The sequence below is a fragment of the Montipora capricornis genome, chromosome 13 (assembly GCF_036669925.1).
Source record: "Montipora capricornis isolate CH-2021 chromosome 13, ASM3666992v2, whole genome shotgun sequence".
NCBI lineage: Eukaryota > Metazoa > Cnidaria > Anthozoa > Scleractinia > Acroporidae > Montipora > Montipora capricornis.
Window position 1 is genome coordinate 31,496,562 of NC_090895.1, and position 15,000 is coordinate 31,511,561.

Here is a 15,000-nt window from a genome sequence, read left to right on the forward strand (position 1 = left end):
TGTCCTGGGCTGTTCTCTGTGGTTGGGAGGGTAAATGCTCAGAGATACTACAGTAGCTACATCAATTAAGCTACTCTAAAATCCGAGGGTAAATAAAGATATGATGATGACGATGACATAACTGAACAGCCAAGGCAACATGAACTCTATTTGTTAAAAATAAAAAAACGCACATCCTAAAGACTAGTTCAATAACAACTGTTCTAAAGCTAAGCTAAAGGAGACTCTTGGACTGCCAGAAACAATCCTCAGAGTCAAGTTTAAATTAAATTTTAATGCTTTTCGCATTAATGGACATGCATGTTAACTTCACAAATTAAAATGATAACTGAACAATAACTTACTCTGCAATTCATCCAATTTGTCGAGATACAATAAGAATAACGAGTGTATTCTCTCTATCTCTCGGTCACAATCTATTGCCACATTTACACATTTGGGCCGAGGGACTCTAAATGAAAACACAACAATTAAATTCTCAACAGCACCACCTACAATTTGTGAAAAAGACACCTCACCAAACTATGCGTAGTTTGCATGCAGGACTGGAGTCAGGCACCATACATTAACAGCAGTTAACATTTCAAAAAACAATAACTAAAGTACATGACTAGATGCACTCTAAAATTGGAACTTTGTTACTGATGAACTTTAATGGTGGTGTTTGCACATTATAGAAGAACAGTGATTGCACGATACGTTCTGATTCGTGGAATCGTCAGGCATATATGTGCCTTAACTGGACATATATAGGCAGATGTGCACTAATCAAATTTTTACCACACATCAACAGTGTCAACGGTTCTTACTCAGTGACTGGCGTGCAGCCTGTTGATTTTTCTGCCTGGTTTTTGCAGCTGAAAAGAAAACAAAGGTTATTCAAACAAATTAGAAACTGGAATAAAAAGGTAGACAAGTGGGATATTAATTTCTGCCAGCCAGAATGTAGCCTGAGATCATGCCCCCTCCCTATTATCCCTCTATGCCTGTCCAAAGAAAAGTATGTCTGATTGCAGGTTAGCCAGAATGTTCAAATCCAAACCCAGATAATTTTCAACACTTGAGGACATAACATTAATATTATTAATGATAAAGTGATGCCTTTGAAATAACAGTTGCAACAGTTCATTGGCTGTCTTGAAAAGTGATAATGTAAATTGGGCAACATACATGTAAAAACCCACTATTCTAAAAGAGTAGGTGATGTAACCAGCCCTACACCTCACCCCTGGAGTCACTGTCACTGTCTGGCTGATTTGTAGTCTGACAAATGGAGGTTGACATTGGTTAAGGGTGACCCACTGTATGGTTCAAAATTCTTTGATTTAATTTATTAACCAGATCTTAATATCCTTTTTTTTTAATGCCAAAAACAACCAAATATAATGGATAAAAGATTGTTGATAGTTTCTTACCAGAGCCACTTTCCAAATATGTAAGCCTCAGGGTGAAAATTTTCAGCTCTGTGTGGATTACTCTGGCATACTTTACGCAGGGCACGTATCCTATAAAGAATGACAAATGTCATTGATTATTAATGAAAAAATATTATAGTAATTCTGCCATTCTTCCTTCATTACAGGAAAGGAAATCCATTGAATTATTTCCCTCCCTGATAATTAAATCTTTGAAGCCATTGTGGTACAGGATCCCATTTAATTATTTTGTTGGCCTTTCCTGTGGCATGCCAAGGGTTTATTAAGGGTTAAAAAAAGGCAAATTCACCAGCTGTCCACAGGCATTACACTTATTTTACTATGTGGTTGCCTGCATGTAGAAGCTGTTTCCTCTCCTCAACTTACATACTCCCGGGAGCGAGACTTAACAGATTTTACTCTGTCCAACTCAAGATGATTTCACTCGTCAACTGGGGGTTCCCTAGTGCACCTGACGGGTCAGTGGGTCAACCATTGCATCAAAAAACATTTTACATTTTAACTGGGAACGTGAACACCTATTGAGCGAAACCTTGTGGCTGTAAAGAGAGGCTAATAATTATGATCTCTAACCTGCCAGGCCATAAAAAGTGTGGCTGTAACATTTTGGGAGATGCAATTTAGTAAAGGGTCAACTACAGCTGTAGATCAGCCTTGACAAATAAGGTTGTATCCCAATCAAGTTATTAAATCATACATGTAAGAGAAAGTATGCTTATTATTATTATTCTTTGCTATTTGACACACTCCAAAAGTCCAGCAACACTTTGCTTCCCAAATGAAGGACAAAATTTGTTTCATGCTTTTATGGCATTTTCTTACCATTCTCTTTCCTCTACAGTGTTGCTTGCTTGAATGTATAACAACTTATCAGGTTGAATGATCTGCATCATCTAATAAAGCAAGAAACCAAGGTACAGGAAATGAACAAAATTACTGTACATGCATCCTTTGTTTTAAAAGCCTGTTTATTTAACTTTGCCTTACTTATTAACAAATGCCAGGCACTACAGCCCTTTGACACAGGCGATAACACTACGGTGGGGTCTTTAACACACCAGATTATTGTACTTATCAATGAAAACAAGAAAATCTCACAATTTGAAGTCATCACCTCCTCAGTTATTCCAAGACATTGTGTGTTGGTACAGCTGAGGTTTGAATCTTTTATGTTCCACACCAAAGCCATCTGATCAGTGACTTGAACAAACTGCCACCCCATATTTTGTGCATCAATATCACCAAAGCACCAGTAACATCATTCCCACTACCACAATTTATTATTTGTGTTAAATATTACCATAATCATTCTTACCAATTTCAAATGGAAGGATCCCTCTCCCAGACGTTCTGCGCTCAGGATATCACACACAGGAATGTGACCAAGAGTAGGCTTAGTTTTGTCTTTAGAGTAAGAAAGCCCTTTATTGGTCAAAACAAAAAATCTCTTCTTGAAGGTCTTGAAACAAAAACGACTTCTTCCTTGGGCTCTCTTTATCAACATTCTGTGGAGTCAATATTAACATTATTATTGCGCGGTCACGATTAACACAAAGACTCATTGTCCTTACTGATACAAAAATGTACTGTATGAGGTGGATCTTTGTCAAAAAAACATTATGCACATATTATCTACCTGTCCAGAACATTTTCACTGCATAAAAAAAAAAACAATACCGGTAATTTGCAGGATATGTGAGAATGTAAATTGAGCTGTTTTTGTCATAATTATTTCCAGTTCCCATCTGTGAGAAACAGTTCTATCTATTGCCCACAGTTAAGCAGTACTGCCCAACTTGCACTGAAAGCATGCATGTTATGTTTTTCACCCTTCCTACCACCCAATACCTAGTGGCAATTACATGTACATGTAATCCAGGTGAAAGAGAGTCTTCTCCCTCCACTCTGTGAAGTCTTTCTTCATTTTTTTGACTGCAGAAATTGTCACATTTTCACCTGTAGTCTGCCTTTTATTTATATTACTTCAACCATTACTTTTAAGACTCACCCTTCCTTGAGAACAATAGTTGAATCAACTGGGAGCCCTTGTGCTCTGCTGGGTGATGAGATAATCTCTAAAAACTGAAACAACATAGTCCGTTTTAACCACATATGATGTAATTTGGTTTAATTATGGTTCACGACCAGTGTGCAACAGGTTAATGACATTAAAATTTTTCTGCTGCAAAAATCTGTGAAATACATGTACAGTACAAGTCACCCACCATTCAAAATTTATGGAATAAAATAAAATAAATAATGGCACTTACATTTATTCAACAATGCTACATTTAACTTGGTTCATTGCCCCTTACTAAATTCTCAACCTCAGATAATGCACTTCTCGTGCTTTGATTGGTTTACTCAATCTCAGTTACCAGCTCATATACCATAGTTTGACCTTATATGGCAAATGATTGCACTAAGCATTGCTAAGCTGAAATTATTTTCACCGGAAAGTGAAATTTCTCTCTGAATAAAGCAAAAAAAGAAACTTTTTGGTGGAAAGTTTGGTTCAATTCCGACGTAGAAGTACACGAAAAGGTTCAAGAAATGTTTTTGTGATGAGCCTGCATCTGTCTGACTGCCAGGTATTACACAACATTGCATCTTCATCAAGTTTTTTCAATTTCGCTCAGATTTTCTCGCTTTTTTGACTCGCATTTCGTACTTCCAAACTTTTGGAGTTTAAGGAATTTAATAAAACAATAATTATTATTATTCCATTCGCCCTTGTTGGATATGAGACTGGTTATAGCCAACTCGGCGCTACGCACCCCGTTGGCTATTTACCACCTCATATCCAACGCATGCTCATGGAATAATTGTTAATTATCACTCACCCGCTTGACAGCAGTTATGTGTTCTTGGTCTAGAATAACTGACTTCAATGTCTCCATATATGGCTCTTTAACCTGTCCACACTATCATCAACACAAAAAACAATGGTACTTCCTCAGGTACAAAAAAATAATTAGTTAACATTTTGAAAGAACCAGATTCACCATTGAAACAAACAGATGTTATTGAGGCTGCCACATAGGCCTAAACAAGACACAGGACCTTAGAAACAAACTCTCGGTTTTTTAGTTACCTTTTTTTTTCTTCAACTACTATTTTCTCCAGTTTTTTCATTTAAAAAAGGGGAGGGTGAGGGAGGGGAGGGGAGGGAGTAAGCGAGCATATACTACTTTGTATCATTCAGATAAATAGAATTTGCTCTTTTTTTCTTGACACTCGTTGTGTGAAGAATAGCATTCACTTTTTCGTTGAATCCTTGTCTTTCCTTTAAGGTTCTCTAGTTTTCTGTGTTTCATTCCTTGTTTCATGTTATCTGACTTTCCATGTTTAGCAGAAAGAGCTGAAATACAAAATGCCTCACTTATTCAATACAATAGTCTGCTTTCAAAAACAATCTACCCACCAGCACAGAGCTGACCACATTTCCAAGACTTTGTATCGCCTTGGATATTAACGTAAGAGTTCTTGCTGTTTGTGCATCCTTTCAAAACAAAGGGAAAACATTAACTTTTAAAGATTAGGAGTGACACTTTAAATCTTCCTCTGTCTACATCGTAACACCAAAAGATTTTATACTAATGATGGATGATTTTACTTGTCGATGGGGACAGGGACCGAAGGGTTAACATCATCTACATGTATCTCTCCTCAAAGCTACCTGTACGTCCAATGTCCAGCAGAGAACAGACAAAAATATTAAAGTATGTTTAATGTTTCTTAAAAATTCAAGTTCCACAAATTTTTACCTCAGTATAAAAATAATAAAATGATACTTCAGGGTTTGGGGCACTTGAAAGAGGATTATATGAAAGGGATTATAGTAAAATAATGAACGGCAAAGTTTCAACCCATTCAAGTTTCCTTAAATCTTACATGTCTGATCACTTGTTTCGTAAGTCCTGGAAAGTCCCTGAAGGTGAGTGGTCATTAATCTTGTTTTTTACACTGATGTAAACATTCCAAGTATTTTAAAAATCGTGAATTACATGGTACCATTTAACCCAATGACCCCTGAGAGCGACAATCAATAGATTTTACTCTGTCAAATGCCAGATGATTTTACTTGAATGTCAATGGCGGCTTCCTAGGGCGTTTGCGGTGTGAATGGGTTAAGAGAATTTTAGGGCGTGTTCGATTGACCCAATTCTAGAATAAGAATATGTGGAGTGATGATTAAAATGGTATGTTTGGCGCGTTTCAAAGCTGCGAGGATGATAAAAATATGTTTAAAATAGCATTTTAGTAAATGGTTGACAATTTTAATGTAAATCTCCGCAAAAACGAAGGATTTCCAACTTCTATTCCATGTATTCCGATTCCAAAATACGGTCAATCAAACGCACCCTTGACGCCAAAAATGTGACCACACTAAATAATATTAGTAATTCACATTGTGTCATACATAAGGACCATCCATTCAGAGAGTGTAGATGGCTTTTCCTGGCAATGCTAGACACTTGTACATGAGCCTGGAGAATGTGAATATAATGGTCACACTTTTGAGATACTCATTGTTGTCAGCTTATCAAGAAGGCAGTTACTTACTGGATGTTCATTTCTCATTTGAAACAATTTAGGGTTTAAAATGGCAGGGGCAAAAAATCTCAGAAACACAAAGCCACTAACAGATGTGAAACAGACATCATCGTCATCTGAAATAACACAAGCCAGAAGAGAAAACATCTCACATGTACATGCATTGTACAATCATCAGAAGCTTTAACTTGCATAACAGGTCAAATTAAGGAAAAAAAGAACACCTTTACTAGTAATGTTAGTTGTTCCGCAGTGACTTCATGTGCTTCATTGTACAGTGTAATAATTATTGTGGTAAAACTTTGACGTTATTTAAAGATCTCTTTAAACTTGTCACAGATCCTTGATCAATTTTGAAGCGATCTTCAAAGCCAATTGGTTTCTATAACTAATTCCAAAGAGTAATAGGAAATGTTCCTATGGTAAGGATCTTTAAAACTGTCATCAACATTTCAAACTGGTTTATACATTCTGTTCAACATCATCATTTCCCTTCTCACTGAAATGGCAAATGGACTGGTTAATTTGAACACTCTTTTCGATCACAATTTTCGATTTTCAGAAAACATGCGCACTCATCAGATTGCTTACGTTCCTTTTTTCTCTCAATTAAATTTTTCAAAGTGTCAGCTCGCATGAAAACGTACAGCTTTTGTTTGTGCTTTGAAGACATTTATCTTCTCTGCTTTTGACTTCCTCTTTCGGTCTTGAAAATGATGAAACCTTTAAAAAAGCCTACAAGATCAGCAAAGCATCCTTTGAGATCTTGGCTGGAGAGCTGAAGATCGCGAAAATGGGCGGGGCAGTGACTCAGTAATTCTGCCCCATTGCACAGATCGGTGGTTTTCGCAGTAGTAGATCTTGGAAAAGATAAAGGAGATGATCTTATTACTAAGAATGAAGGCACTTTTCACCTGGGAATTTTGAGGTTGCTGCCTCTTTGATGTTATAGAACACTTGACACATAACAGTTGGGCAAGCCATGGCAGAACACGTTATGGCAGCAAATATCCTGTTTACATAACCTCGAAGATTAACCTTAAAAAAAGCACAAATACAAAGTAATATAAATTTGTAAAATAATCAGAATAACATTCCATAATGATTTTAAGCTTTAATAATTTCTCAGAGTAATACCAAAAAACATACCAAATTTGCATCTAAAGACTCCCCCTCTCTTAGTTTAGCTGGGTCAATCTCACAACGTTTGTGGTCATCATATATCTGAAATGAAATAACGTTATGCTGAAATCTTTCACCCTAAATACTCTCCCATCCTAATTTTAAAACTCATTAATAATTCATAGCCTAACAGCCTATCAAAACACCGCTAAAACGTCACATATATGAGCTTTATATCCTGATAAAGCACTCCTTGTTAGTTTTCTTTATATTTCTTTATATAAAGAATACTAGTGAGGCATAGCTTATTACCTCTTGTACGCTAATATTCTCCTCTCACATTTGGAACCATTGTTCTGACTCCAGAGGGACACGCTTTTTGTGGAATGTTTTTGAAGCTGTTCAAAAAACTCGCAGCACATGTTTCATCTGGTCTAAAAACACTTGGCTATGCCTTATGTTTTTAAACCCCGATAAAACACTGCTGCTCAGGAGTACTCTTTGAGGGACCTTAGCCCAATCACACGTAAAGCACCCCTGAGTGAAATCGTCGGGCATAAGCCAGAGTAAAATATTTAAGCCTCATTCTCAGGTGGAGCACTTACATGTATGCCCAGAAATGCACAAAATTATATGAATGCCCAATTTGGACATCCAACACAAAGTGGCCCTTTAAGTCTAAGCCTTTGCTACCTATTTGCAACAATAAGGTTAAGTGTAAAGGTTGGCATTAGTTTCAGCTTAGGGTAAATGCCGCTGCTTAATCCTTCACCACCTGAGAGTGACACTTTTACTTTGGCTAACGCCAGATGATTTTACTCCTCGCTTGGGGGCCCTTTAGGTGTGAATGTGTCAGCAACATCTAGGTCCACTCAAAGACTATGTCCCCTTTGACCCTTCTCCATCTCAGACATGTCCAGAAATGACCCTGATTAGATGCATACAGTATCGTTTTTTTGAGCTATGATCTCAAGGGAAACATACCTCAAAAAACGATACACCGGTAACCCAGGACACCTCATTGTTTCATCCAATAGTTATCCCACTTCTGAAACCATGCATCTTTTTTTTTTTTTTACTGGGTTGCCCATGGGCAAACCCAGTCGAGGTCTGCGTTTAGTTTGTTTGTTTTATTTTATTTTATTTTTTTTGTTTTGTTTTGTTTTTTTTTTCCGTGTCGGTAAAAGTCTTGCCTGTCACTCCCCTGGTAAGTGGTGTCTTTGTGTATAGAGCCTTCTGCGCATATTTTCTTAGGATCGAGAGGGTAGTGGAACTGCGTAGATTTCTCTGGTGGACACAGTAGAATCATTAACTTAGCCTGCAATGGCGTCAAAAGTCATGCAACGCGAATGGCGTTTTAGTGGATCCTTAAACAAAATATACCCTTATGGAGCTCAATAATGGAAAGCCAGTTGGATAAACTAGGCATGAATCTCAAAAGCGACAAGTACTGTACTGGACAATCTGTCGCCCGTCAAGACGAAATCAAAGTGAGCTGTTACCTGAAGTACATGGTAATTTGACACAATTGAGTTTCTTGTCTTCACGCACGCAATGAAATAGGAAGAGGTTTTCGCCTCTAAGAGCAAATATGTTGTTTGTTTCAATAAATTTTTCGCTGGAAAAGGATTCTGTGGTATGTTCTGCCTTTGTGAATTATAATATCATGTTGTGTATTGAATTTTCGAGCTTAAGGTTGAAATGTGATATGGGAGAAGTTTTTTAGTATTGCTCTGTAAGCATGAAGGGTTCACAGGCCTGTTGGAAGCGTGCTTGAGTTTCAACAAAATGAGCCCCAAAATCAGTGAAAACTTGTGACGCAGATGAATAACTTAAAGTAGCTGCTATTTCCAAAATGATGGAATTACCTGGTGATAAATGACGTCGTACGCGTCTTGGAGAGTAAATTTTGACTTTGCGTAAACAAGAGTTGCGCGATTGTGATCTTTGTTTTGACTTCGCTCATTTCATTGTCAAACTTTACAACACTTGACAGAAAAAGAAACTTACAAAAACCAGGTATCTTGCCATCATTTGACACAGATGCTTCACTGTTTGGCGGGTAAACATGCCATCACCGCGCCCACTGAATTCCGGCCATGTCACTTTCGATTTTGCAATTTACTTGAACGTAGCAAAAAATCTCCCAAAATGTTTGTCGCTGATCGTAACTTTTTATATTCTATATTCACGGTTCAAAATTAATGTTGTTTTCATGTCGTAAATATTTTATTCTCGATCGACCGTCCGGGAAACTTCCTTCTTCTCTTTCTGAAAACTGTGTATCAATATTTATTTGCTTTTTTATCAATATTTGTTTTGCATAAAGCAAGCTAACAAAATCTGTACCTTGCTGAGTTCGCATTTGTTAGTGTTAATAGTATTTTCGGTCAGATGTTTCTGTTTTTTATGAGGGGTTTATTGTTTTGGTCTCCCATCCTAACACTAACCCCTCAAAACAGGGCTTAATTTCAGTGAAGTTTAGAATTACAAAAGCTGTCAGATGCTCAGAGGGCACACTTGTGGTGAAAAGAAGTTGTGAGGGAACTTGAAAATTATCAACATGTCAGCCCAGAAGCCAATGTTTCTCGCTTCTCTTTTATTTGTTATTCTTCAGAGACTGGAATGCTGTATTTCAATACCACACAATTCAGTGCCTTCTGATTTTCTGTAGCACGTACATTTACCACAGGCAACCCAGTGTATGCTTCACAGAAGCATCTCGTTTTTTTTTTAAAGTATGATCTCAAGGGAGACAGAGGATTTAAGCAGCACTTGTGTGTGTGTCTCTTTTACTCGATTAGTTGATAACCGATACGCACCTGTGAAGGTTCAAATTACATAACGCCAATAACTATGTGATAAATGTGTAACTGATTATATGATAACGTCACACATACAGGTCATGAAGTCCCCAACTTCAACATCACTTGTGTCTTTGACTACAGACAATAATAATTAATGTTACAAATTGTCTCCCAAATGCTCCTCAAGTAAGGATTAACAAATCAGTGGCCTACATTTTAAAGAAAATCTGTCGGTTTTTAATTAAACCTCAACCACTTATTCACAAAAAGAAAACCACAATGTGCGTCACCTTACACCAAACACAATGAAGTGGCATATATTATCATCTGTCTTTGTTGGTAATTTGTTTCTAAAACTCTCACCTCGTCAACTAAGCATTTGATGGTATCATGAAGGTAATACATGCCAGCATGTTTCATGAATTCATCAACAGACTTTGTTGCAAGAGAATTGCCTCTGAAGAGAGTGTTGGAATCTCTGGGGAAAACAGGAAAAGGCAGTGAGAGAATGTTGATAGAGTGACATCATTATCATATTTTCAATATCAGTCTACAGTATCTGTATATGGCACATTTCCTATAACACTGAAAATATTTAATTAGCAAATGCAGCTATAGAAGTTTCAAGGTGTAACAGTTGCTTGACTAAAGGCATTTGAGGTGCTGCGGCCTGTTTCTCAAAAGCCCCCATAACTTTTGGGCCCCAAAAGAGATTCCTGAAACTGCTTATTATGAAATATGGATCTTTGAACATGTTTTGAAGACCTTACAAAACAAAACAATAATTGCAAAGTTTCATGACCTGAAACGTTTTCCTTTTGAAGATACAAAGCTTTTTATGTCAACCAAAACACGCCCAAAAAGTTCCGGAACTTTCAAGAAACGCCCCCCAGGACAGTGTACATCTCGTAGTCCAGTGGGACACACTGTCTGTTCAGAACCTAGTTCTAAAAGTTACTTATATCCCCAGGATTTCTTGCAACTCAATATGTTGGTAGACCATCAGACCCCTTGTTACAGAGCTCGTACATGTAGCTTCAAATCCATCCCTCCAGCAGAGCCTTTCCTAACTCGATGAGAAAGAAAGGAGTCTGTAGAAATCCTGTTAAGTCTTAATTAAGTATATGTGCAAGCTGTTGCTTGAAAAAAGTTTCAAACCCAGGCCAAGTCTCGATCACACTCCTAGACGCATAATGATTTTCGTACTGAAGGCTCGATTTTGACTTTCACCTTGTCAAAAATATAATGCACGCACTGCCTAAAGTAGTTTGACTGGAGCGACTAGCCCAGAAACTTGGGCTGTGGCGACTTAAAAGACTTGACACAACTTATGCAGAGCCACTCTTGCTCGCTCCTCTGGTGAGTTTCTGAGAGGCCACACACTATTCGTAAAGAGTAGGGCATGGAGCTCCCGGTGTTGTGGTCAGGCCTCATTTCATTCATTCATGTCCTGGGTGAGATCGCTAATGGACTGATAGCGGCTGCCAGCGGCACCTATATATGCTGATGTCCAATCTCACCCATAGATCCCTTGCTTGTAAAGCGCATTTGAATACATTGTATGTTGATAGAAAATGCGGTACCATTAACATTTTAATTAATAAGCTTTACACACTTTGAACACTCCTGGGAGTGAGACTTGGCAGATTTTACTATAACGCCAGACGAGGTAAATGAGTTAAAGTGCAAGCACAACTAGTAAGACTTGAAAGAGCCCAAAGCGCAAGAAGTGAAAGACTACCACTTTAGGAGTCTTTAAGCTGTCCAATGTTCCCATATTTGTTTTTACTATAATTTTCAGCGGTGAATATAAGAATTTAGTGTTATATTCACCGTGCTACCCAGTGAATATAACATTTTGGAGGCACAGCTGCTAAGCCAATCAAGCACTTTTCGTGCCTTTTTATCTTGTTTTAGCCCGTTGTTTTGCACTTTCTTGATGTTCACCGCTGAAAATTATACTAAAACAATTATTCACCTCAGGCTCAGTAAATATTCACCAATATTGACTTCGCCTTCAGTGAATAATTGTTAAATAATAGCAGCTGAGATACTAGCCAACTTTATTAGAAGTGATGAAAACATGAAGGGCGTTGGGACAAATAGTGCTGTTCATAAATAATTAGTCAACACTTCAACAATACAACAATATTAAATTATTTCAGATGACACAGAGGGCTCTTTCCTTCATGCAATTGAGGTTCTTGACGTTTTCCATTTGACTTCTGGGGTAATGGTGAATTTATAGAGAAAACTAAAGTGTTATGAGTACATGTAGGTTCAGCAATAAAAAGAGTCCCGGTACAATGTACGGTAATAAGCTGGATATTGTATGGGTGGAGGGGAAACTGTTTGCAATAGGCGTGTGGTTTGTAACATACAGACATGCAAAATATGCATGAATTACATAATAAATTATATGTCAGATCAGAAGGCTTTCTTTAGTATTGAAAAAATCACCCTCATTAACTCATTGACTCCTAGGAGTGGATATTTTCCTCTGTTTAGATCAAACCCCAGCAAATTTTTTCTCATCAATATGGGTGGTTCAGGAGTCAATGGGTTAATATAAAAACTAAAATGACTATCACTTTAGAGAATACAGGTCTGTCCTTCTCACATTTGTTTTGATTAGTATAACATCCTAAACGTTATATTAACTGATTGTTTAAAATAATGATGTGAGACAGAATAAATTATTTCTTTATGAACTTTTTGCTTCGGCGAGGGTGAACTGAACAAATCCAAGCTGTCTATAATCCTGGTGGATCCAATGAGCAAATTTGTTGCAGACTTAAGAAGCAAGGCTGGTTGCACAGCCTAATCGTAGAAAAATTTAGGTGTAATAATAAGGACTGTTGTTGTCAGGCACAGTATGATTTCTTCAGCAGGCTCAATTAATGGAAAACACTAAACCTCAGGAAAAGTACATCAACCTTGCTTTATTTTAGACGTTTTATACCAAAACTTGTGCACTTTCTTGTGAGTTCTTTAGTGTGCTTAGCAGGGCCTTAAAATATGTGCCCAAAGTTCTACAAGGTACTGCAGACTACAGCATTTTATCCGTTAGTTTGCCTAAATTTACCAGCAGGTTGGCATTGAACATCATTTTCAAGACCACCCCCAAGCAAATCGCCTTCTTTGCAGAAATGTGTATTGGCTTTAATTCAACAATAACCTTGAGAAGAAAAAAATGGAAATATAATGTTCTTTTCCTGAATGTTATACTCACTTTGTACTTTGTACTTCATGATATACAACCAGTTTAATAAAATCTACAACCTGAAAATAACAAGAATTTTGTAGAACTTAACATCATGATTACAAAACAATTAAACTGAGAACTACTTAAAACCTTGCCCTTTTTTGCTGATTTGTTCAGAGAAGCCTTGATGTACATGTACCATGTAATACTTACTACTTTTTGACTATTGTAACATCATTATTTGACACTATTATTTTTATTTCTTTTCTTCTTTTATTCCCAGGAACTTTATTTTGATGCTTTATTAAATACATGCAAATGCCAGACAGTGTACATGTACATGTAACTTAAATGCTTTGAATAATAATTATCAACTACCACATTTACTCCTGTATAAGTCAGACTCATGTATACAGTTAAGTCAACCCCAATTCTAAAGGCCTCCTTCATTTCTTGCTAACAAGCTGAAACTCAGATCAATAGGATTTTTCCTAAAAGTTAATGTCATGCAAAGTATTTGTCAGAATTCTTTTGCAGTTGCAGTTGCAGTGGGCAAAACAAGACTACCAAAGGTGAAGTTTATCAGCTCCTGTAACATGCAAATTTCAGTTGTTTTTGAGGAAATTTTTTGTTTTTGAAAATTAAATTAAATTAAATTGAATCTTTGTATTTGAAACTCAAGTATTAGCCGACAGCAATTTTTTGGGCTGATTTTAAGGTCATAAAAGGTCAACTTATACCCATGTAAATTTGGTATTTTATTATATAAACACCAATGAAATACCAAGTGAGCTTTAGCACAAAGACATGTTATTTTCACACATGAAAAGATCACTGTTGCTATTGTTACATGTGAAGATTGTGCCTTTCAATGCCTTTCGTGAAATGATTTGATATTTCATTTTGGTGTTTATACAATAAATAGAAAATGACATGGCCGCTTGGAGATACGAATTTCTCTTCTCGTATTGAAAAATATTTCACTCCTTTGCTACGTTCACTCGCGAAATATTATTCAACACCCAAAGAGAAATTTCATGTCTCCACGTGGCCATTTAATATCCTCTATATAAGGTGACAAACCTGGTTGTGGTGGGAGAAAACTCTGACAAATGACCGTGCCACAGTGGCCTTGTCTTTAACTAATTCACCTAAAATATGGGCAGCTGTTGTTTGAACATCCTACCAGATAAAGCAAAACAAAGAAAAGACTAAGTAAGACAGCAAAATGTGATGAAAATCAGGAAAGCACAGCACTACATAAAATAATGTAAGATACATGTATACAGAGATACTGTATGTGCAAACAAGAATAACCACCTTGTAAACATTATTGCTATCCAGCTACATGTAGTTCACAAAACTTGGAGCCATGACAAGTTGAACCACTCAGCATAATAATACCATGACCTGTTTAATTAATCTGTCAAGTAGTCATCTGTCAGGTTAAGTGGTCATTGCGATTGCTTCTGAATGAGGAGATACCGAATTTGAATCCCACTTACTGCCGTATGCTGCCTAGCTTCTCTGAAAAGTGTCTACAAGGCAAAGAAATCTTACGCATGCACAGCCAAATCGCAACTGCAACCCCCACCCCAACACTCGCAAAAAGACAAAAGTCCAACAACTGAACCAAATGTCTGTTCTTTGAACAAAGTAATTATGAAACACTGTTAAAAGTGCACAAGACAAAGTTTTAACAAAAAATAATAACTCACATTCAAATACACCAACACCCTCAAGTCCATGTATAACCCGCACCCATAGAGGAGCCACAACCCCAATTTGGAAGCTCGAATTTCGAAAAGAAATGGAGACAACAAAATTTGAAGTTCCAATAAAGCTCTATTACTAAACAATCAAGGACAAACAC

General features: G+C 37.0%; 1 protein-coding gene across 1 annotated transcript in view; it reads right to left on the bottom strand.

Moving 5' to 3' along the window:
* The window catches only part of LOC138028959 (ras GTPase-activating protein 3-like), a 35,386-nt gene that overhangs the window by 2,234 nt on the left and 18,152 nt on the right, over nt 1-15,000 (bottom strand). The window contains exons 11-24 of the mRNA XM_068876605.1: nt 14,211-14,309; nt 13,155-13,204; nt 10,286-10,400; nt 7,143-7,217; nt 6,908-7,031; nt 6,003-6,109; nt 4,861-4,938; nt 4,280-4,360; nt 3,445-3,518; nt 2,752-2,941; nt 2,259-2,329; nt 1,416-1,505; nt 810-857; nt 345-451 (exon numbers count right to left, since the gene is read on the bottom strand). Of these exons, the coding sequence (XP_068732706.1) occupies nt 345-451; nt 810-857; nt 1,416-1,505; nt 2,259-2,329; nt 2,752-2,941; nt 3,445-3,518; nt 4,280-4,360; nt 4,861-4,938; nt 6,003-6,109; nt 6,908-7,031; nt 7,143-7,217; nt 10,286-10,400; nt 13,155-13,204; nt 14,211-14,309 (1,309 nt within the window). The remainder of the gene's footprint in view (nt 1-344; nt 452-809; nt 858-1,415; nt 1,506-2,258; nt 2,330-2,751; nt 2,942-3,444; nt 3,519-4,279; nt 4,361-4,860; nt 4,939-6,002; nt 6,110-6,907; nt 7,032-7,142; nt 7,218-10,285; nt 10,401-13,154; nt 13,205-14,210; nt 14,310-15,000) is intronic.